General features: G+C 44.1%; 1 protein-coding gene across 1 annotated transcript in view; it reads left to right on the top strand.

The window, feature by feature from the left end:
- The window catches only part of LOC134934242 (zinc finger protein 208-like), a 121,277-nt gene that overhangs the window by 35,426 nt on the left and 60,581 nt on the right, over positions 1-25,270 (top strand). The window contains exon 2 of the mRNA XM_063929721.1: positions 248-2,230. Within this exon, the coding sequence (XP_063785791.1) occupies positions 426-2,230 (1,805 nt within the window). The 5' untranslated portion in view covers positions 248-425. The remainder of the gene's footprint in view (positions 1-247; positions 2,231-25,270) is intronic.

Genomic DNA, 25,270 nt, shown 5'->3' with positions numbered 1-25,270 from the left:
AACCCATGTGTGTATTATAGTAAGTATTAGTGCCTGTTGCTGGAGGGTAGAGGTCTCTGTGCTGCACATCTGACTGGAAATGGAGATAAAGCAATTTGACAACATAAATATAAAAACAATGATTAGTGACTTGGTACTATTTGTTATTGTATAGAAATATACATCATCTTCCTTATACAATATAATATTTCGACCATTAATGTAGTTACCCCAGTAACCTTTATACTCTTACATAACTTTCTTTCAGGACAGCTGAAAAGGATTCCCACTAACAGTAATAGAAGACATTGTGGAAAGGGACATTGTTCTCTGATCAAGCCAACTACAGACGCCATTTCTTCTTACACCTCTGGGGATTCACAGAAGCTATTCTCATTATCTGGATAGAAAAACATTAAACCACTAATTTGTTTCTCATCTAATACATGATGAGTCTCACAGGAGAGAAACCACATCTGTGCTCTGAGTGTGACAGATGCTTTAAATATAAATCACATCTTCTCAGACATCAGAGGAGTCACACAGGAGAGAAACCATTTACATGTTCTGAATGTAGCAAGTGTTTTTCCCAGAAGTCACATCTTGTTATACATCAGAGGAGTCACACAAGAGAGAAACCATATAAATGTTCTGAATGTAGCAAGTGTTTTTCACATAAGTCAGTGCTTGTTTTACATCAAAGGAGTCACACAGGAGATAAACCATATAAATGTTCTGAATGCAGCAAGTGTTTTTCCCTGAAGTCACATCTTGTTACACATCAGAGGAGTCACACAGGAGAAAAACCATTTAAATGTTCTGAATGTAGGAAGTGTTTTTCCCTGAAGTCACATCTTGTTATACATCAGAGGAGTCACACAGGAGAAAAACCATTTAAATGTTCTGAATGCAGCAAATGTTTTTCCCAGAAGTCACATCTTGTTATACATCAGAGGAGTCACACAGGAGAGAAACCATTTAAATGTTCTGAATCCAGCAAGTGTTTTTCTCGGAAGTCACATCTTCTAAATCATCACACGATTAATAATGGAGAGAAACTGTTTAAATGTTCTGAATGCAGCAAGTGTTTTTCCCAGAAATCACATCTTGTTACACATCAGAGGATTCACACAGGAGTAAAACCATTTAAATGTTCTGAATGCAGCAAGTGTTTTACTTTGAAGAATAACCTTGAAAGACATCACAAGATTCACACAGGAGAGAAACCATTTAAATGCTGTGAATGTAGCAAGTGTTTTTCCCAGAAGTCAGATCTGGTTAGTCATCAGAGGATTCACACAGGAGAAAAACCATTTAAATGTTCTGAATGCAGCAAGTGTTTTACTTTGAAGAATCACCTTGTTAGACATCACAAGATTCACACAGGAGAGAAACCGATTAAATGCTTTGAATGCAGCAAGTGTTTCCAATATATGTCAGAGCTGGGTAGTCATCAGAGGATTCACACAGGAGAAAAACCATTTAAATGTTCTGAATGCAGCAAGTGTTTCTCCTACAAGTCAGATCTTGGTAGTCATCAGAGGATTCACACAGGAGAAAAACCATTTAAATGTTCTGAATGCAGCAAGTGTTTTACTTTGAAGAATCACCTTGTTAGACATCACAAGATTCACACAGGAGATAAACCGTTTAAATGTTCTGAATGCAGCAAGTGTTTTACTTTGAAGAATAACCTTGTTAGACATCACAAGATTCACACAGGAGAGAAACCGTTTAAATGTTCTGAATGCAGCAAGTGTTTTACTTTGAAGAATGAACTTGTTAGACATCACAAGATTCACACAGGAGAGAAACCGTTTAAATGCTTTGAATGCAGCAAGTGTTTTCCACAGAAGTCAGAGCTTGTTAGTCATCAGAGGATTCACACAGGAGAAAAACCATTTAAATGTTCTGAATGCAGCAAGTGTTTTACTTTGAAGAATCACCTTGTTAGACATCACAAGATTCACACAGGAGATAAACCGTTTAAATGTTCTGAATGCAGCAAGTGTTTTACTTTGAAGAATAACCTTGTTAGACATCACAAGATTCACACAGGAGAGAAACCGATTAAATGCTTTGAATGCAGCAAGTTTTTCCGATACATGTCAGATCTGGTTAGACATCAGAGGAGTCACACAGGAGAGAAACCATTTAAATGTTCTGAATGCAGCAATTGTTTTACTAAGAAGGAAACACTTGTTAATCACATGCGGAGTCACTCTGAGGCCCTGAATGCAGCATGTGTATCATAAGTGAAGCTGGGTACACACGGTGAGATATCGACTGTGCCCGATTTTGACTATAACTCCCCTTGAACTGCCCCAGAGTCCAGAAGCACCGATATTGTCTATACACACGGTGCTATTTTGACTATGGCCATTTTTTACTATAATTTGTACTAAATTGGACACAATATAGCCAAAATTGCCTTTCCTGCAGTCTATTTTTTCTTGCAATACAATCCCGCGGGACCGCGCATCGGTATTGCAAGCTGTATACACAGGGTGCGCTATGTGCTAACTTTTCTTATGATTTTAACTAGTCAAAATCGTAAGCACACAACGCACAGTGTGTATACCCCTTAACATAACTTGTATCACTAGAATATGCATTCAAGGGAGCCAATTTTTATTTTCTAAATGTGGCAAGTGTTTTATGTAAATCATTCTTAAGTATAGACCAGAGAGGTCTGACAAGTGGACTAGAAGTATTTACCCATTGGGACATTCTCTCTGTTAGCAACCTCCCAATGTCATGTAAAGCAAAATCATGATCCTCCAGCGGCAAACGCGTGTGCGACCAAAGAGAATGTTGGGCCCCATATCAGGTAAGGGGGCACTGCTTCATAACATCATGGTGGGGGCATGCCAATCTCTCTGGCAGCTGCTGGTCATGCCCCAGTCCCTCTCCACAGAATAGATAGCTTGCATGTGTGCACAGCTTCTATTCACTGCTGCTGTGCTAAGCAGAACCACAAGCGAGAGGGCGGCCTCCCACCTTCCCTCCCACAGTGGCAGTATAGCAAATATATTGATTCACGCTTTTTTTGCATTAATTAAGATATTTACTGTTAATCACACAATGTGTTCATGTATCCTTAAATATTGTACAGATATTCAGACTATATACCCCGAATATCTTGTTTAAAGCATGAATTGTTCAAGGACAAGTCAACATCAGATGTATCCAAGGCTAATTGGGAATAATATTGAAGAATGTTTTGAGTTTATGTCCGAAAGACTGATAATCATGAAGCAATAAACTATATTCAAGAATGTTCTAATTGCTAATTATAATCTTGTATGACAATTGATGTATGACAGGTTTTGAGACATACATGGTGTATTCTGATTGGCTAAATGTATTGGCAAACATGAATCCTTTGTCTTTAAGCTATAAAAATAAACCTATTACGGCCCCTAGGTCAGGTCAACTATGGTCTGCTTAGGTTACACATAATCCTGTGTCATCTATTCATTCACTGACCTCCAACCGGTTGCCAAAGAAACAGAATTCTGACTGATGACTGCAGAGAGTTTATAGACCAGACCAGAAGAGGTTAAAATACCCTAACATTTTGGGGGCTCGTCCGGGATATTCCAGCATCTCCTCCACTGGCAACAAATCCTCTGATCTTTCAGGAACCGCTGATTAAAAAAAACGGTAAGTGAGATATAATGTGTAGATTTCTACCTGCTCACTTGACTAAGCGTCTCTTGAATGGATCTGGGAAAGTCCAGTCGGGAAGATCAGAGAATATCTTAAAGAACCCAGTGTCAGTCAGAAGAAAAACATTTTTTTAAGGTACCGTACATGTATGTCACATTGTTAAAGTGTGGGTAAATATCTTCAGCTAATTTGTCACAAGTGTACAGGAGGAATTAATCAAATATCCAGAAAAATGTCACATTTTTAAAAGGTGGCGTATGGCCAAGGTGTATTCTAATGCTGATAAACAGTTTGAATTGATAAATAACCAAAGAGGTGTATGCAACTCTTGTACCTCTGTTGTTGTGTTAAGAAAATACAAAGGGTCCGGAGCACCGAGATTGGTGGCAATTACAAGCACTGAAGTCTCATTTGGTTATGTGGAAAATGATGATGAATTTTATTGTACAATAGGTTGTCATTTAAAAAGGGAATTGTTGCAGCATTACATTGAGAATGATTGGTCTAATATCATAACCTATTGGCCTAGGAACCACATAATCCCAGGTCTAAGACCCATTTGCCCGTACAGCCTCAAACAGCTGCCGTGCACAGATAACAGATATAGCAGTAAGAGGGTATCCAGAAAACAGAAAAACCAGATCCAAGATGTGGTCGTTTGTGAGAATATAGCACTTATTGTTTTTTGGAACCTTGCACTGTTGTATGTACTCTGCCAATATGCTTTTGAAAAGGTTTGGGGAGTCGGGTGTCTGCTAAACAGTGAAACCAGTGCCAGTAACTAGATTCTCCTGCACACATTGTACTGTATATTTTGTATGTCCCTATGCAAGACAGTTAAGGGGTAGGATTGGGTCAGTAACAAAGAACAGTTACTGTCTGAAAGGAAACAAGGGATAAACTTAAATGGTGGACCCAATAGCAAGGAGACTCAGGTATGATTGCCCAAGGTGCACAGTACACATAATTCTCCAGACACAAGGTGAACGTATTCCAAGAATAGTGGGGAGTTTACCTAGAACACAAGGAACAACAGGGGTACTGGTACAAGCAGGAGTCTATATAGGCAGGGGGATAGACACTTGGAGTGACTTAACAATAATATTAGGGACGCATCTCAGGGATCCAGAAGAAATAATCTATTATGCAGGTCTCACTTGGGGAGCAGTACTAATAGATTTTCCACCAATACAGGGAGGAAGGGGCAACACTACAACCCCAGTCATTTGTCCACAGACGGATTTAAGGAGCTCTTTAGGTACAAGGATAGAATAGATTCTTCAGAGTCAGCGTCTCACAAGGAGATTTTAAGTCCCTCATAAGGAGTTACTAAAATACCACATCAGGAGGGGTTCCGCGCGCGTTCACCCAGGCATGGGAGCGCGGTCTGTAAAGATGTCAGGGCCCGACAAACCCGTTGTTAGGGTCTCCTGCCCTGTGCTGCCACGTCGTCATGGCAACCAGGAGACAAGTGCTAGCGGAGTAACCTGACCGCAGCTGATACTCCGGTTCGGGTCTTTTGCTGTGCAGTGGTTACAGGCTCTGTGCACGGCAGGGGATCCGGTGCTGGTTTTTGTGCTCACAGTCTGTGAGGTCTGAGTGGGGCGTGGACAGCACCTGCTTTATAAGGCCTCTTCTCAGGTTAAGCAGATGCTGCTGAATCTTTGTTGGTTAGTCAGTTCCTGAAAGTTAGCAAGTACTGTGTAGCTTTGTATTTGTTGTTGCTTACTGCAAATAGGCTTGGGGATTTGGTACTACACTCTGCCAATCCAGACCTAGCAGTAAGACTGGAGTCAGTCATTAAGCTTGCTGGGGTTCTTTTACTACTCTGTGAACTTAACAAGTTTGCGGCTGTATTCTAAGACTTGCCTGCCTAAATCCTGTCTCACTGTGCAAGGTGTCAGGTTTCAGTTTAGTGGCAGTAAGCTGAACCTGTGCACTGCAAGTGAGAATTAGGATTGTGGAGACTCTCCTTGTGTCTATCATTCCATCTCTGACCAAGGAGTTTACTGACACACCCGTTGGTAACCCTTCAGGGTTTTGCTGTTGCCCTTAGCAACAGCATTTCGGGTTCTCTACGTATTAAAACACAACATCTTGCTTTTCCCATCTGAGCATTACTAATACTAGGGAGACACCCAGTTCCTTAGCCTCTGGGCTTCTCTGTTCACTTTGTGTGTATTTTGTTACCCTATCACCTTCTGTGTACTTAATGTCATATTTCCCAGTCTGTCTGTGAGTTCATTTGTTTTGCATACCTATCCGTTCAGACACCAGTACATTCCTGCAGGCACTGGTGTGCATAACAGTTCAAACACCAGTACATTCCTGCAGGCACTGGAGTGCATAACAGTTCTGACACCAGTACATTGCTGCAGGCACTGGTGTGCATAACATATTCAGCAGCCAAATACTCCTGTTGAAATTTTGTGGGAATATGGAGCATACCCCTCAAAATACGTTGCAACAGGTGGTCGATCAGGTGCAGGTCCTGACTCGACAATTTAATGATTTGTCCATTAAAATGCACACCTCCCAGGCTGCTGGCGGAGCTCCCGCAGCAGCAGCACCTTCAGGGGTTAAGGAGCCGAAAGTAAATCTCCCGGATCGTTTTTCTGGAGATCGCTCGCAGTTCTTTTGTTTCAAGGAGAGCTGCAAGCTATACTTCCGGCTTAGGCCTCAGTCTTCTGGGTCGGAGATTCAGCGGGTGGGCATAGTGATTTCCTTGCTACAAGGAGACCCACAGGTCTGGGCATATGGGTTGCAGCCTGACTGTCCGTCGCTTAAAAGTGTTGATGCTTTTTTTACGGCACTGGGCATGTTGTATGATGACCCTGACAAGACGGCCTCAGCCGAGGCTCAGATTTCGATCCTTAAGCAAGGGCGAAGGCCAGTTGAGGTTTAATGTACGGAGTTTCGGAGGTTGGCCCATGATACCCATTGGAATGACCCAGCCCTGAGACACCAGTACCGAAGAGGTCTTTATAACCAGATAAAGGACCAACTGGTACAATATCCCTTGCCTGATAGCTTGGATCAGCTCATGCAGTTATCCATCCGGGTGGATAGACGGCTGAGAGAGCGTAGGCTTGAAAGGGAGACTGAGGTTTCCTTCTTTCCCAGGAGACAAGTGCTAGCGGAGTAACCTGACCGCAGCTGATACTTCGGTTCGGGTCTTTTGCTGTGCAATGGTTACAGGCTCTGTGCACGGCAGGGGATCCGGTGCTGGTTTTTGTGCTCACAGTCTGTGAGGTCTGAGTGGGGCGTGGACAGCACCTGCTTTATAAGGCCTCTTCTCAGGTTAAGCAGATGCTGCTGAATCTTTGTTGGTTAGTCAGTTCCTGAAAGTTAGCCAGTACTTTGTAGCTTTGTATTTGTTGTTGCTTACTGCAAATAGGCCTGGGGATTTGGTACTACACTCTGCCAATCCAGACCTAGCAGTAAAACTGGAGTCTTTTACTACTCTGTGAACTTAACAAGTTTGCGGCTGTATTCTAAGACTTGCCTGCCTAAATCCTGTCTCACTGGGCAAGGTGTCAGGTCTCAGTTTAGTGGCAGTAAGCTGAACCTGTGCACTGCAAGTGAGAATTAGGATTGTGGAGACTCTCCTTGTGTCTATCATTCCATCTCTGACCAAGGAGTTTACTGCCACACCCGTTGGTAACCCTTTAGGGTTTTGCTGTTGCCCTTAGCAACAGCATTTCGGGTTCTCTACGTATTAAAACACAACATCTTGCTTTTCCCATCTGAGCATTACTAATACTAAGGAGACACCCAGTTCCTTAGCCTCTGGGCTTCTCTGTTCACTTTGTGTGTATTTTGTTACCCTATCACCTTCTGTGTACGTAATGTCATATTTCCCAGTCTGTCTGTGAGTTCATTTGTTTTGTATACCTATCCGTTCAGACACCAGTACATTCCTGCAGGCACTGGTGTGCATAACAGTTCAAACACCAGTACATTCCTGCAGGCACTGGAGTGCATAACAGTTCTGACACCAGTACATTCCTGCAGGCACTGGTGTGCATAACACCCGTGGATATTGTTAGTAACAGGGAGGGGAGGAAAGCTCTGAAAGGAATAAGTAAAATTTTTCCATCAGAAGGGACACTAGACCTAGAGAAATGGGGAAAATTTGCCTCCTGTAACAAGAGTTGGATAATTAAGCATAATTGTAGAGATCAAGTATCCATCTGGATCACTGTAGCAAAAAAATTAGAAGCAGAAAATAGAAGAGATGAGGAAAATGATTTCCCCATTGTACCAGAGTACCCAATTGCACCACAACCAGCGTTAAACTCACTGCCTGTGATTCCAGCAACAGCACCTCAAAACCATACCCCACCCCTATACTCAGACATGCATGCACATCCAGATACCCCTAGTATGAACAGAATTGAATCATCTACAAGCTCACTAATAGGCAAATTGAAAAGAGATGAACCAGGAAAAGAGTGGCGAATAATCAGCCTTATCTTGAAAAGATCTGTGGTTGAAAACCCGAATGATTTACCTGAGCTATGTGCACAGAGTATGCCCCAGTGTCCTGATACTTTATCACAAGAAACCACAACAAGATCAAACCAAAGAAACTGGCCACCTAAAGCTCCCCTCATGTTTAAACGAGTGGTGGACACCTGGAATCAAGCTATGAGTTCAGTATACAATAGTCCACAATCAGGAACTATAGGCGAAAGGGTGCAAATCAGGCGGAGAGGAGAAGCAAGGGGTCAAGACACAGCCTCTACAGCTTTTCATGCCCAGGTACATAATGTACAGAATAAAGTGATATATTTTCCAGAAAGATTGTGTCCGGTCTGCCAGTTTTGCGTTCCAGAAGGATATGAACACTGCCCAAATTGTGGAAACTGGATTTAACCCCATGAACCGCCATGCCAAGATAACTATGCAACTAGAAATGCTGAAAGACGGTCATCATTGCCTATTTCTCTGTATCCAGTAAAAGTGCAGAGAATACGCAACACAAATGATGCAACCAGGGTGGATGAACCATACATCGTACAGAGCCAACACCACAAACCATGGTATGGCAACGACCTCGCAAATATAGTTGCAGAGTCCCCAGATCCTAGAAAAAACCCAACAGCATTTTATGCCTATATGGAAAGAATTCAAGCCATATGGACACCAGCATGGGTCGACTATCACCAGTTGTGTGAGGCTATACTAGGACCAGGAACAGCTCAAGCAGTGAGCACCATGGCAGTAGCAATTGCAGCAAACGATTGCCCAGCCATAGAGGTCGCCCCGGCAGAGGAAAATAGAACAATGTTCGAAAGTGGAAAGATGTACATGACAAGACTTAAGAGATGGTGTCATGCACAGACACTCCGGGCACCAGCAGCCCCAGACTTGAAACAGGAGAAAACTGAGTCCATCAGAACTTACTATGACAGTCACTATACGACACACTGATGAAGGATATGCAACAGATAACCCTCAACACAAAAGACTGTTTAAGACTAAATTCCTAAATGGGTTGTCAGAAGCCTATAGAACTCAGTTGTTCCAGGTTAGACCAGAAACTTCTTATATAGAACTTGAAGCAATAGTTCAGGTGCTAGAAGGAATGGAGGAAAGGGAAAATGAAAAAAAAAAATAAGAATTTACTTACCGATAATTCTATTTCTCGTAGTCCGTAGTGGATGCTGGGGACTCCGTAAGGACCATGGGGATTAGCGGCTCCGCAGGAGACAGGGCACAAAAGTAAAAGCTTTAGGATCAGGTGGTGTGCACTGGCTCCTCCCCCTATGATCCTCCTCCAAGCCTCAGTTAGGATACTGTGCCCGGACGAGCGTACACAATAAGGAAGGATCTTGAATCCCGGGTAAGACTCATACCAGCCACACCAATCACACTGTACAACCTGTGATCTGAACCCAGTTAACAGCATGATAACAGCGGAGCCTCTGAAAAGATGGCTCACAACAATAATAACCCGATTTTTGTAACAATAGCTATGTACAAGTATTGCAGACAATCCGCACTTGGGATGGGCGCCCAGCATCCACTACGGACTACGAGAAATAGAATTATCGGTAAGTAAATTCTTATTTTCTCTGACGTCCTAAGTGGATGCTGGGGACTCCGTAAGGACCATGGGGATTATACCAAAGCTCCCAAACGGGCGGGAGAGTGCGGATGACTCTGCAGCACCGAATGAGAGAACTCCAGGTCCTCCTCAGCCAGGGTATCAAATTTGTAGAATTTTGCAAACGTGTTTGCCCCTGACCAAGTAGCAGCTCGGCAAAGTTGTAAAGCCGAGACCCCTCGGGCAGCCGCCCAAGATGAGCCCACCTTCCTTGTGGAATGGGCATTTACAGATTTTGGCTGTGGCAGGCCTGCCACAGATTGTGCAAGCTGAATTGTACTACAAATCCAACGAGCAATCGTCTGCTTAGAAGCAGGAGCATCCAGCTTGTTGGGTGCATACAGGATAAACAGCGAGTCAATTTTCCTGACTCCAGCCGTCCTGGAAACATATATTTTCAGGGCCCTGACAACATCTAGCAACTTGGAGTCCTCCAAGTCCCTAGTAGCCGCAGGTACCACAATAGGCTGGTTCAGGTGAAACGCTGACACCACCTTAGGGAGAAACTGGGGACGAGTACGCAGTTCTGCCCTGTCCGAATGGAAAATCAGATATGGGCTTTTGTGAGACAAAGCCGCCAATTCTGACACTCGCCTGGCCGAGGCCAGGGCCAACAGCATGGTCACTTTCCATGTGAGATATTTCAAATCCACAGATTTGAGCGGTTCAAACCAATGTGATTTGAGGAATCCCAGAACTACGTTGAGATCCCACGGTGCCACTGGAGGCACAAAAGGGGGTTGTATATGCAGTACTCCCTTGACAAACGTCTGGACTTCAGGAACTGAAGCCAATTTTTTCTGGAAGAAAATCGACAGGGCCGAAATTTGAACCTCAATGTACCCCAATTTGAGGCCCATAGACACTCCTGTTTGCAGGAAATGCAGGAATCGACCGAGTTGAAATTCCTCCGTGGGGCCTTCCTGGCCTCACTCCACGCAACATATTTTCGCCAAATGCGGTGATAATGTTGTGCGGTCACCTCCTTCCTGGCTTTGACCAGGGTAGGTATGACCTCTTTCGGAATGCCTTTTTCCCTTAGGATCCGGCGTTCTACCGCCATGCCGTCAAATGCAGCCGCGGTAAATCTTAGAACAGACAGGGTCCTTGCTGAAGCAAGTCTCTTCTTAGCGGCAGAGGCCCTGGGTCCTCTGTGAGCATCTTTTGAAGTTCCGGGTACCAAGTCCTCCTTGGCCAATCCGGAGCCACGAGTATAGTTCTTACTCCTCTCCGTCTTATAATTCTCAATACCTTGGGTATGAGAGGAAGAGGAGGGAACACATACACTGACTGGTACACCCATAGCGTCCACAGCTATTGCCTGAGGGTCCCTTGACCTGGCGCAATACCTGTCCAGTTTTTTGTTGAGGCGGGACGCCATCATGTCCACCTTTGGTTTTTCCCAATGGTTCACAATCATGTGGAAGACTTCTGTGTGAAGTCCCCACTCTCCCGGGTGGAGATCGCCTGCTGAGGAAGTCTGCTTCCCAGTTGTCCACTCCCGGAATGAACACTGCTGACAGTGCTATCACATGATTTTCCGCTCAGCGAAAAATCCTTGCAGCTTCTGCCATTGCCCTCCTGCTTCTTATGTCGCCCTGTCTGTTTACGTGGGTGACTGCCGTGATGTTGTCCGACTGGATCAGCACCGGTTGACCCTGAAGCAGAGGTCTTGCTAGGCTTAGAGCATTGTAAATTGCCTTTAGCTCCAGTATATTTATGTGAAGTGAAGTCTCCAGACTTGACCCCACTCCCTGGAAATTTCTTCCCTGTGTGACTGCTCCCCAGCCCCTCAGGCTGGCATCCGTGGTCACCAGGACCCAGTCCTGAATGCCGAATCTGCGGCCCTCTAATAGATGAGCACTCTGCAGCCACCACAGAAGAGACACCCTTGTCCTTGGAGACAGGGTTATCCGCTGATGCATCTGAAGATGCGCTCCGGACCATTTGTCCAGCAGATCCCACTGAAAAGTGCGTGAAATCTGCCGAATGGAATCGATTCGTAGGAAGCCACCATTTTTCCCAGGACCCTTGTGCAATGATGCACTAACACTTTTCCTGTTTTTTGGAGGTTCCTGACTAGCTCGGATAACTCCTTGGCTTTCTCCTCCAGGAGAAACACCTTTTTCTGGACTGTGTCCAGAATCATCCCTAGGAACAGTAGACGTGTCGTCAGGATCTTTTGGAATATCTAGAATCCACCCGTGTTGTTGTAGCAGTACCCAAGATAGTGCTACTCCGACCTCCAACTGTTCCTTGGACTTTGCCCTTATCAGGAGATCGTCCAAGTAAGGGATAATTAAGACGCCTTTTCTTTGAAGAAGAATCATCATTTCGGCCATTACATTGGTAAAGACCCGGGGTGCCGTGGACAATCCAAACGGCAGCGTCTAAAACTGATAGTGACAGTTCTGTACCCCGAACCTGACGTACCCTTGGTGAGAAGGGCAATTTGGGACATGAAGGTAAGCATCCTTGATGTCCAGGGACACCATATAGTGCCCCTCTTCCAGGTTCGCTATCACTGCTCTGAGTGACTCCATCTTGAATTTGAACCTTTGTATGTAAGTGTTCAAAGATTTTAGATTTAGAATAGGTCTCACCGAGCCGTCTGGCTTCGGTACCACAAATAGTGTGGAATAATACCCCTTCCCTTGTTGAAGGAGGGGTACTTTGATTATCACCTGCTGGGAATCCAGCTTGTGAATTGCTTCCAATACTGCCTCCCTGTCGGAGGGAGACGTTGGTAACGCAGACTTCAGGAACCTGCGAGGGGGAGACATCTCGAATTTCAATCTGTACCCCTGGGAAACTACCTGTAAGATCCAGGGGTCCACTTGCGGGTGAGCCCACTGTGCGCTGAAACTCTTGAGACGACCCCCCACCGCACCTGGGTCCGCTTGTAAGGCCTCAGCGTCATGCTGAGGACTTGGCAGAAGCTGTGGAGGGCTTCTGTTCCTGGGAAGGGGCTGCCTGCTGCAGTCTTTTTCCATTTCCTCTACCCCGGGGTAGATATGACTGGCCTTTTACCCACTTGCCCTTATGGGGACGAAGGGACTGAGGCTGAAAAGACGGTGTCTTTTTCTGCTGAGAGGTGACTTGGGGTAAAAAGGTGGATTTCCAGCTGTTGCCGTGGTCACCAGGTCCGATAGACCGACCCCAAATAACTCCTCCCCTTTATACGGCAATACTTCCATGTGCCGTTTGGAATCCACATCACCTGACCACTGTCGTGTCCATAAACATTTTCTAACAGAAATGGACATCGCACTTACTCTTGATGCCAGGGTGCAAATATCCCTCTGTGCATCTCGCATATTTAGAAACGCATCCTTTAAATGCTCTATAGTCAATAAAATACTGTCCCTGTCAAGGGTATCAATATTTTCAGTCAGGGAATCCGACCAAGCCACCCCAGCACTGCACATCCAGGCTGAGGCGATTGCTGGTCGCAGTATAATACCAGTATGTGTGTATATACTTTTTTTTTTTTTTTTTTATTTATTTATTCGAATTTTCCAGGTACATCAGAAAGTAAACATTGCAGAACAATCAGACATTGTACAATAACCTTCACAGCCCTGGTGGGCATGAGATCTCAATAAAGGTAACCATTAATAAAGGAAATATGTGCTAAAGACATCGTCGCTCCGCGTATCAATATATATTCCATGTGGTTTAGCAAGAACCTTAATTGTGATCGCTCCATCGTCTGACTATCCGTAACAGTTGAAATGTTTCAGTATAAAACAGAATATACCAATTTGACGGAAAAAAAAACAAAAAATGGAAAGAACAAACAGAAGGGTGATGGAAAGACAGAGGGGGAGGGGGAGGGGAGGGAGTGGGGGGGAGAGGTATCCTAGACTTATGTTGTAGGGTGAAATCTATACCAGTGCAAGCGTATTAATCTACTTTTGTCGTCTTTTTGGTGGGATAGGCTCATAGTCGTTGAAAACTTTTGTTATATTTTGCTGAGTCTCCAAGTCAAGAGTATTTATGAATGGAGCCCATTTAGTAGAGAATGATCTGATTCCATGCGCAAGCTCCTGACAAGCATATTTCCTTTCATAATACAATAATTGTAACAGTTTGCATTTAACATCCCCTAGTCTAGGAGCAGTTTTTTTAATCCAGTGGAGCAAAATACATTTCTTACACACCGCTAATAGAGTGATTAATAAAGGTAGCATATGTTTCTTATTCCTGCCCAAGTCCCAGTTGGAGAAATTAATACCCAGACAGGCAGCTGGGTCTGGACAGAGATGGAGATTAAACATATCATTAATAAATCGCATGACTTTACACCAAAACTGTCTAAGTTTATAGCAATCCCACATACAATGCATAAAATCTGCTTTAACAGCTGTACATTTTCCACATTCCCCCTGTTCTTCCTTAACCATATGTCTACGTTGATATGGGGTGATATATGCCCTATGTATGGTGCGAATATGTACCTCTTGCAAATAAGCAGATTTCAATATTTTCAGCGAGAGGGAAGAGGAAGCTGTCAAATCTTGTAATGTGGTCAATAGAGGAATATCTGTTTTCCATTTTGATATCAATGTCTCCCACTGGTTACGGCTATTAAAGGCAATAAGCAGGGCGTATAGATGTTTCACTTTATAGTTAGTGTTTAAAAGAAAGTAGAACAATTTCTCCAAAGAATCGATCTGGGCTATTGTGATTTGTGTTGTATGTAATAGGAAGGGGGTTGCTTTCTTTTTCATTAAGAAATGGCGGACTTGTAAGAACATGAATAGATGTGAGTTGGGTATCGAGAAGCGATTAGCTAACGTTTCAAAAGAAGCCAGATGGCCTCCCGGGTCAAAGACCTTGTACGATAGATCCAGTCCCTTGGAACGCCACATTTTAAACCAAGGATTTGTTAGCGATGGGGAAAAGGAGGGGTTACCCCACAAGGGGAGGAAGGACGTAGTGTGTGGTTCACTTTTGCAATGTTTATTAACTGCGATCCAGGTCTTGTGTGTATCTGCAAATAAGATATGAGTGCGTATTTCTGTGGGTATAAGGGAGGATGGTGATTGTAGAAGGGCACTAGGTGAATAAGGTGCGAACACTTCCATATCGAGAGATAGGTCAGTATACTGAGATTTGGATAGTATCCAATCTTGGATGTATCTAAAGATAACAGCGTGTGAATACATCTTTAAATCAGGATAACCCATCCCACCTTCCTTCCTGGGCAGTATCAGCTTGGCCTTCGAAATCCTGGGGCGCTTGCCCTGCCAGAGAAATTTGGAAAATAAGGCATCTATTTTTTGCATGTCTGGCTTTACCAACGCAGTAGGCAACATCTGCATACAATAGAACAGCTTAGGGAAGAGAATTGAATGTATAACAGTTAGTCTGCCCAGAAGAGATAGAGGAAGGTCTCTCCATGCCTCCATTTTCATTGCTAGTTTTGCTATTATAGGGTGAAAATTAGCCGAGTACAGCTTTTTTAAATCAGAACAAATTTGTATGCCCAAATATTTAATCTGTGACATTGCAAATGAAAAGGGGAAGGAAGGATCAGACTGCCAGTCAGGGGGTATCTTACCCAGAGGCAGTATCTCTGATTTGGATAAATTAACTCGGTATCCTGAAATTAAACCAAAAGAGTGTAGCAGATGTAGTAGAGCTGGTAAAGAGCGTTGAGGATTAGATAGAAAGATAAGAGTGTCATCTGCAAACAAGCTCACCCTCAGTTCCTCAGCTCCCACTCCTATACCAGTTATTAAAGGGGACGTTCTTATTGCCACTGCTAATGGTTCTATTGCAATAGCGAACAAAAGGGGCGATAAGGGGCATCCTTGTCTCGTACCTCTTTGTAGCGTGAATGCAGGAGAAAAGAGTCCATTACAGACTATCTGGGACTTAGGATTAGAGTAGAACAGGCGAAGAATATCAATGAATTGGGTAGGGAAGCCAAATTTTTCTAAAGTACGGAACAGGTGAGGCCATAGTACAAGATCGAAGGCCTTTTCCGCATCTAACGTAATTAGAATTGAAGGGGGAGAAGATGGGGTTATGACAGTAGCTTGATGTATTGCAGCTAGGACTCTTCGCACATTCACTACTGAATGCCTCCCAGTTATAAACCCCCGTTTGGTCTTTGTGTATTATGAGGGGCAGAATGGGTTTCAATCTTTCAGCTAAAATTTTTGTAAAGAGCTTATAATCAGAATTTAGCAGCGAAATAGGTCTGTATGACCCGGGAAGGGCCAGATTTCTGCCTGCTTTCGGCAAAATTTTAATAAAGGCATCCGAGAAGTGAAGAGGAAGAGACCCAGTACTAATTATATGATTAAAGCATGCAGCTAAGGGTTGGGCAACCTGTGAGTCCAGCATCTTGTAAAATTCGTTAGTATAGCCGTCAGGTCCTGGGGACTTGGCAAGTTTCAATTGTTTTATGGCTAATAAGATTTCTGCAGTGGTGATGGGTGCAGCTAAGGATGAACCAAGAGAGTCAGGGAGCTGAGGAAGTGAGAGCGAGTCCCAATAGGCAGAGGGAAATTGGGAAGAGGGGGGAAGAGGAGGAGGGTCAGTAGTAGTAGGAGAGGAGGTTAGATCAGGATTCTCTGCTGGTACAGAATAGAGGGTTTCATAGAAGGACTTCATGACTTCTGCAATTTGTTTATCTGAAGTAGTGAGAGATCCATCCGCTTGTAACAGCGGGTGGACCACAGACTGGCCCCTTGAACCCTGTAACAGGTTAGTCAAGAGCCGTCCTGTTTTATTACCAAATTTATAAAACTTAGCGTTAACTTGAAAGTGGTGATGATCACCACTTTTTTGTAATAATTCACTGAAATGCAGTTTGGCTGATAGGTAGGAAGTTTTATGTTCTGGGGAAGGGGATAATTTATAGGTCTGAAAGGCATTAGATAGATTAGCTTGCAGTTCTAGGTAGGTGGCATTACGTTGTTTTTTAAGGGAAGACACATAGGCTATCAGTTTACCCCTAATTACAGTCTTTGCAGCCTGCCAAAAGACTGTGGGATTGGAACTCGCATATGCCTCATTCTCGCTTAGATACTCCCCCCACCAAATCTCCAGTTGGGACTTCAGATATTGAGATTGCATTAAGTGGGAAGGGAATCTCCAAGTGGGAACAGAGCTCCCTGTCTTACCAAGACTTATCACCATGTGAACCAAACCATGATCCGCTACAACAGGGGGTTCCATATCTACCGACTCTATTCTCGGAAAAAGCTGTTCTGCTACCAGGATATAGTCAATTCTTGACCACGTGTTATGAGACAGAGAGAGGCAGGAATATTCCCTCTCTATAGGGTGTGTAGCCCTCCAAGTGTCTATTAAGTTAAGTGTCTTAAGAAAAAGGGGTATACCAATTTTAGGTAGTGTCATTTCTCGTTTCGGGGGGGGAGTCCTGTCCAGGAAGGAAGATGAGAGTAAGTTAAAATCACCGCAGACTACCAATGTGGCAGGATCTAAAACATGCAGTCTTGCTATCAGGGAGGTGAAGAAGGTTTTGCTATATACATTTGGTGCATAGATATTGCATATATGGAAGATCACACCTCGGAAGTCTAGCTTCACTATTATGACCCTGCCCTCCGTATCTGAATCCATACTAGACACATTAATATTTAGGGATTTCTTAGCTAATATCACTACACCCATTGATTTGTTATTATAGGATGAAGACCCCAATACTCCCCAACCCATCATGTTCAATTTTTTAACCTCTTCTGGCTGTAAATGTGTTTCTTGCAGGCAGATTAAATCTATCCTATGTTTATTTAAATATGTCAAGAGACGCCTCCTTTTGGCAGGAGTGTGTATACCCCGTACATTAAGAGACCCAACCTTAAGAGACATCATAACACAGGTGGGGAGTCATCACTCTAAACACCAGCACTTTTAAACCTAGTCTAGGAAGGGATGGGGAGGGATCACACATGAGGGACAAGCAGACATAAATAATAAAAACATATAATCTGGTGAAAAACATAAGAAAAACAGAGGCAAGCCTCCATGAGCAGCAACTACTCATCTTCCACTTAGACTTCCAGTGGGAATCCAGGCCTCGTGCAGCCAGTGCTCCGAGGGCTGAATTCTGTAGTAACGACAACGAAAATAAGACCCCACGGCTCGGTCTCCGCTCAGAACACCACCCCTTGTAACTATTAACCATTTGTCCCTATCTACTCAGGGCACGAACTTAGGCACATTGTAATGCAGGGATACAACATATTACTTTAGATAGCAACATAAAGGAACAGTAATGTGTCAGCATATGAGCAGTAAGATTATACTGATGCATTATTACTCAGGGGACAGTTTGTTTGTTGGTTTGTTTGATTTCTCATTATCGCCCCATATAGACAAATGCCACCTGACCCGGCTCAGTCATCTGGGGCCTGGGACAGATCCATATTATTTCTCCCATCAGCTTCCTCTTTGAGAAATGCCTCCGCGTCAGCAGGTGTGGTAAACTCAGAAAATTCTGCACCCGTATAGATGCGCAGGCGCGCCGGGAATAACATCATGAATCTTCGGTTAGATTTAGAAAGCATGGAACAGATTGGGGAAAAGGCCCGTCTCAGTCTCGATAACTCGACAGAAAAGTCCTGGAAAATACGTAGAGAATGTCCTTCCCATAAAATGGGGCTATATTTGCGGGACGCCTTCCAAATCGCCAGTGCATGCAGATAATTCAATGTCTTAAAGATCACCACTCTTGGACGTTGAGAAGCGTCTCTGGCCAGATCTCCTAAACGGTGCACTCTTTCAATCACCATGTCAGCACAGTCCCTGTCGACCTTTAACAGAGCACGGAGTGTAGTATGAACAAAGTGCTCTAAGGCGGCCCCTTTAAGTGTTTCTGGCAGGCCAATGATTCTTAAATTATTTCTTCTGGTTCTGTTTTCGATGCTATCTATCTTTTCTGATAGACGTTTATTATCTAGAACCAGAGCGTTGATAGTTTTCTGTAGCCCTGTTACATTATCAGTGTTGTCACTAATGCGCTGCTCAGCTTCAGTCATCCTGCCAGCCAAGTTTTTTATCTGTGTTGTTATGTCCACCACAGCTTTTTGCAATAATGGTGCCATTGCCTCCTACATCGCCAGTACCATGTCCTCATGTGCACAGGAGTGATTAGGTACACTAGATTTAGAGTCCCCCGTGCTAACCGCCGCTGCAATGAGTTTTTTACTGACCGGAGTTCCAGGGGCTGTATCGGCGTCCGGCGCCATGTTGTGTTCCCCCCTGCGCTTCTCCTGTCTCGGTGGCTGTGGCGGAGGGAGCGTCTTCGGGGTAGCTGGTGACGCTAAAAATTTCTCCATAGTCTCCTCTGTCCGCCGAGGGGACCGGGAGCGATGTTTCCCCGATGCTGACAGCGTGTTTGCGGTGAGGGATTAGTGTTGAGAGCGGAGCCGCGAGGAGAAGCTGCTCACTCTCCCATGCCGGAACCGGAAGTCTCTTGTGTGTATATACTTTTTATGATATTTTCCAGCTTCCTATCAGCTGGCTCCTTGAGGCGGCCGTATCTAGAGACGGTAACGCCACCTGTTTTTATAAGCGTGTGAGCTCTTATCCACCCTGGGGGGTGTTTCCCAACGCGCCCTAACTTCTGGCGGGAAAGGGTATAATGCCAATACTTTCTTAGATATTAGCAATTTTTTTATCGGGGAAAACCCACGTATCATCACACACTTCATTTAATTCATCTGATTCAGGAAAAACTACGGGTAGTTTTTTCACACCCCACATAATACCCTTTTTTGTGGTACTTGTAGTATCAGAAATATGCAAAGCCTCCTTCATTGCAGTGATCATGTAACGTGTGGCCCTACTGGAAAATACGTTTGCTTCTTCACCGTCGACACTGGAGTCAGTGTCTGTGTCTGTGTCGACCGACTGAGGTAACGGGCGCTTTAGAGCCCCTGACGGTGTTTGAGACGCCTGGACAGGCCCTAATTGATTTGCCGGCTGTCTCATGTCGTCAACAGTTTTTTGTAACGTGCCGACAGTATCACGTAATTCCTTAAATAAGACCATCCAATCAGGTGTCGACTCCCTAAGGGGTGACATCACTAATACAGGCAATTGCTCCGCCTCCACACCATTTTCCTCCTCATACATGTCGACACACGCGTACCGACACACAGCACACACACAGGGAATGCTCTGATAGAGGACAGGACCCCACCAGCCCTTTGGGGAGACAGAGGGAGAGTTTGCCAGCACACACCAAAAAAACGCTATATATGTATAGGGACAACCTTGTAATTAAGTGTCTATCCCTTATAGCAGTATTAAGCCAAAATAGTGCCCCCCCTCTCTTTGTTTTACCCTGTTTCTGTAGTGCAGTGCAGGCGAGTCTGGGAGCCTTCCTACCAGCGGAGCTGTGAGGGAAAATGGTGCCGTGTGCTGAGGAGATAGGCTCCGCCCCCTTCTCGGCGGCCGTTCTCCCGCTTTTTACTGGAAACCTGGCAGGGGTTAAATACATCCATATAGCCCCAGGGGCTATATGTGATGTATTTTTTGCCAAAACGAGTGTTTCCATTGCTGCTCAGGGTGCCCCCCCCAGCGCCCTACACCCTCAGTGACCGCGGTGTGAAGTGTGCTGAGCGCAATGGCGCACAGCTGCAGTGCTGTGCGCTACCTCAAGGAAGACATGGACGTCATCTGCCGCCGATTTCTGGACCTTTTCTTTCTTCAGCATCTGTAAGGGGGCCGGCGGCGCGGCTCCGGGACCCATCCATGGCTGGGCCTGTGATCGTCCCTCTGGAGCTAATGTCCAGTAGCCTAATAAGCCCAATCCACTCTGCACGCAGGTGAGTTCGTTTCTTCTCCCCTTAGTCCCTCGATGCAGTGAGCCTGTTGCCAGCAGGACTCACTGAAAATAAAAAACCTAAGTATACTTTTACTTCTAAGCAGCTCAGGAGAGCCACCTAGATTGCACCCTTCTCGGCTGGGCACAAAAACCTAACTGAGGCTTGGAGGAGGGTCATAGGGGGAGGAGCCAGTGCACACCACCTGATCCTAAAGTTTTTACTTTTGTGCCCTGTCTCATGCGGAGCCGCTAATCCCCATGGTCCTTACGGAGTCCACAGCATCCACTTAGGACGTCAGAGAAAAAAGAAAATCCAAAGAAAAGAATGCCATAACGAAGGTAACAGTTCACGTTGTACAGGAACAAAAATCAGAATCCCAACACAAGGGTCCACAGGAAGGAACTCAAAAGACGGAACCAAGCAAGATGACAGAAAGTGTTATTTCTGCAAGCAAGAAGGACATTTCAAGAGGAATTGCAGAAAATACAAGGAATGGTGTGAAAACCAGCAAGAAAAACCTAAAGCATGAAGAAGTGGCTTCCCGAGGTACCTCCCTGCCAAAACACCATCTGAACAAAAAAATTATCAAGTGACCCTTGAACTGCCAACAGGTCACCAATATCAATGCATTATAGACTCGGGAGCAAGCCGAACAATTTTACAGCAGCAAGAGGTACCAAGTGAATTAATGACCACTGAGACACTTCTAGCAACTGGTTTAGAAGGAACTACAGTGAAATTAAAGGAAAGTTGTCCTATGGTATTAACCATTGAAGACGTTGAAACTCCCATTCCGGTTCAATTCCTCACCTCTAGTACTTGTCCAGTAAACTTATTAGGAGCAGATGTTCTAAAGTTGATTCAAGCCTGCATACAGTACACACCAAAAGGAATTAAATTTTCCAGTAAATTACCAGAGAAGGTTCATCAACAGATGGAAGCAGCCATACAGATATATCATATAAGACAACATTCCAACCCAGCACCAAAACAAGTTTTGGCTGATGTACCTGACTGGTTAAAGGCAGTACTAGAAAAACTCTGGTCCAAAGGAAAGAATGATGTTGGACACATGCGGGTTCAGCCAGTACAGCTACAGCTGAAACCAGGAACGCAACCAATATCAATCAGACAATATCCTCTTACAGAAGCACAATCAAAAGCCATAACCCAGCAAGTGGAACAGTACAAGAAGGTGGGGGTTATTAAAGAATGCAGATCCCCTTTTAATTTTCCTTTGTTTCCCGTGAAAAAACAAACTAATACAAATGAAGTTCAATATAGGCTTGTTCATGATTTAAGAGAAATCAATAAAAGACTGATTGTCAATACTCCAATAGTACCCAATCCTCACACTTTACTTAATCAGATTCCGACTAAAGCTGCATGGTTTTCGACAATCGATCTCGCAAACGCATTTTTTTCAGTCCCCATTACAGAAGAAAGCCAGAAGTTTCTAACATTCACTCACGAAGGTTAACAATATCTGATGGACACGATTACCCCAGGGGGGAGCAACCAGTCCATCAGATTTCTCAGAGGCAATGGCATTAATCCTGCAGAAATGGAGACCGCACTTTACAGACACCCAGTTAGTTCAATATGTCGATGATCTGCTTATTGCTGCACAGACAGTAGAGAAGAGCAAAAAGGAAACAGCATCACTACTCATCTTTTTGGCAGAAGAAGATTGCAGAGTGTCAAAAGCCAAACTACAGCTAGTACAGAAAAAAGTTATCTTTTTAGGACACTGCATATCCCAAGGAACAAGGCATCTTACTGATGAAAGAACAAAAGCAATAACTCAAGCAAAAACCCCAAGAACATTAAAAGAAATCAGAGCTTTCCTGGGCCTTATTGGTTATTGCAGAGAATGGATACCCTCAGCTTCATTACTGATGCAACCTCTATACGAATTTACAAAAAAGGAGGCGTCAGCAGAAAACAGGGATACCATTGAAGAAGCAGTAAGAAAACTAAAGGAAGCCATAATAACAGCCCCAGCATTGGGATTGCCTGACTATAAAAAACCTTTTAACCTATTCTGCCATGAAAACAGAGGGCATTCTTTAGGGGTGCTCACCCAGAAATACAGACCAAAACAAAGACCAGTGGCATACTATTCAGCCAAGCTGGATCCGATTATCAGAGGAGCATCATCCTGTGTCTGAGCAGTGGCAGCAGCAGCGATACTCCAGGAAAAGGTGGCAGACATTGTGCTTGATCATCCACTATTTATACAAGTACTTCACGCTGTAACAGAAATACTAAGTCAAGCAAAAACCAAGCATCTTTCTGCAGCCAGACTTACCAAATATGAAGTAGCGCTATTAAGCGCCTCTCATGTCACCATCACAAGATGCACTGTACTAAACCCAGCTACACTCCTTCCCATCAACGATTCAAAAGAGGGGAGGAGAGGGGGAAATGGAAATGATGGTAAATCATCAGATGAGGAGGAAAATGCTGCTACAGACGCAGAAAATACAACACAATCATCTCCACATGATTGCCTAGCCCTCATGGAATTAGAGACTTTACCTCTTCCTAATGTCCAAGATACACCACTGGACAATCCAGACATGAACCTGTTCATCGATGGATCAAGATATTATGATAATGGATCCCCAAGGACAGGATATGCAGTAACAACTGAAACTGAAGTCATAGATTCTAAACCACTGCCACCAAGAATGTCAGCACAAGAAGCAGAACTCATAGCAATGACCAGAGCCTGCATACATGCTGAAAACATGACAGCTAACATCTACACGGATTCACGCTATGCTTGGGGGGTGTCCCAGGATTACGCTGTTATTTGGAAAAGTAGGGACTTCAAAGGTGCAAATGGAAAACCCATCAAACATGCCAGTTTGATTATGGAACTCTTAAGAGCATTGGAACTACCTAAAAGGATTGGCATAATCAAGGTACAAGCACATACTAAGCCAAACCATGGAAGCTAAAGGAAATGCATTTGCAGATGCAGAAGCCAAGAGAATTGCCTTACAATCAAAAGAACCTGAGCAAGTCTTAGTAGCTCAAGATGTGAAGCAAATGCCCAGTGAAGAGGAGTTGATCAAAATTCAACAAGCATCACAAGGAGAAAAGGAGAAATGGACACGATTGGGGGCAGATGAAGATGAACATGGACTTTGGAAGTCAAGAGAATTAAAGTACTGTCTACCAGCAGCTCTATTTCCACCTATGTTACAAGTAGCTCATGGACAAGTACATCATTCAAAGGAAGCCATGGTGAATAGAGTACAAGAGCATTGGATAGCTCCAGGCTTCAATAAAGCTGCAACAAACTTTGTAGCAGGATGCTGGATCCGTGGAATTACCCATTTCAAAGACTACAAATCGACTATATATAGTTGCCACAAAGCGGTCCATATGAATATGTACTAGTAGCAACGGACATGTTTAGTCACTGGGCCGAAGCCTGGCCAGTAAGCAAAGCCACAGCAAAAACCACTGCAAAGAAACTGATAGCAGAAGTAGTATGTAGATTTGGGGTACCTGAGGTTATAGAATCAGATAAAGGTACACATTTCACAGGAGAAGTCATGCAGCATATAATGAAAGATTTGGGGGTACAGCAGGCCTTCCACGTGCCTTACCGTCCCGAAGCAAGTGGGAGGGTAGAACGTCTGAACTTTGACCTTAAACTAAAACTACAGAAAATGATGACAGAAACCAAAAGAACTTGGCCAGAATGCCTACCTATAGTCTTGTTCAATATTAGGACCACACCCATGAGACCTAGTAAACTGACTCCATATGAAATATTGTTTGGGTCAGCTCCAAGAACAGGTTGTTATTATCCACAACAATTACAACATAATCATGGTGATTTAACAGGTTATGTACAGGAGGTCTGTAAAACATTGACTAACCTCCATTGCCGAGTGTTTTCTTCCATTCCAGACCCAGAAGGATCAGCTACGCATAAGCTAAATCCAGGAGATTGGGTCTATTTAAAGAGACATGTGAGAAAGACCTTTGAACCAAGATATGATGGTCCATATCAAGTGCTGCTAACCACGCCTACCTCAATCAAGGTGTCAGGTCGCAATACTTGGGTACACGCCTCCTACTAGAAGAAGTTGACAGTGACTCTCCAACCAGAAGAATGAAGTTGCTTATCCTTTGGTTGTTGTTAGGGGTAATCCCCAAGGTTTGGGCTATAAGTCCAGGGGACTGGTTTACTGAAAGGGAGTGCCATAATGATGGGACAGTTAACAAGGGTAAACCAGATTCCTGCTGGTGGAGCTTTAATGACCAACGGTGGAATTACTATAATGTAACTACCCAACCCTCTGTCTGTTTTTACTTTTATAAAAAAGGTGGAGTTCTCACTTATGAGACACCAAAAAACATGTCAGAGCAAGCTATAAAGAGGAGGAGAGCATGTAAAGCTCTTAAGATTATTATAAATGAAGGAAAAATGTATAAGAAAAGAATTGGTGCAGAGATACATCTTTTTCTATTGCCAAGTAACCGCCCCACATTTACATTGTCCCGTGGTACCAGGATAAAAATGAAATGCTGTGTAGAACCATTCACAAACCCAATAAGAAATGAGGGGGTAGTTCAGGCCATATCAAGATGTATAAATGGCTCCAGGGAACTACCTTTTAATACTGAATTGTCCGCACAGGAGTATTCGAGCACAGTAATTGTGTGTACT

This window comes from Pseudophryne corroboree, chromosome 6 (genome assembly GCF_028390025.1).
Source record: "Pseudophryne corroboree isolate aPseCor3 chromosome 6, aPseCor3.hap2, whole genome shotgun sequence".
NCBI classification, from domain to species: Eukaryota; Metazoa; Chordata; class Amphibia; order Anura; family Myobatrachidae; genus Pseudophryne; species Pseudophryne corroboree.
The sequence above is the reverse complement of the archived record's forward strand: the minus strand, read 5'-3'. Positions and strand labels throughout refer to the sequence as shown.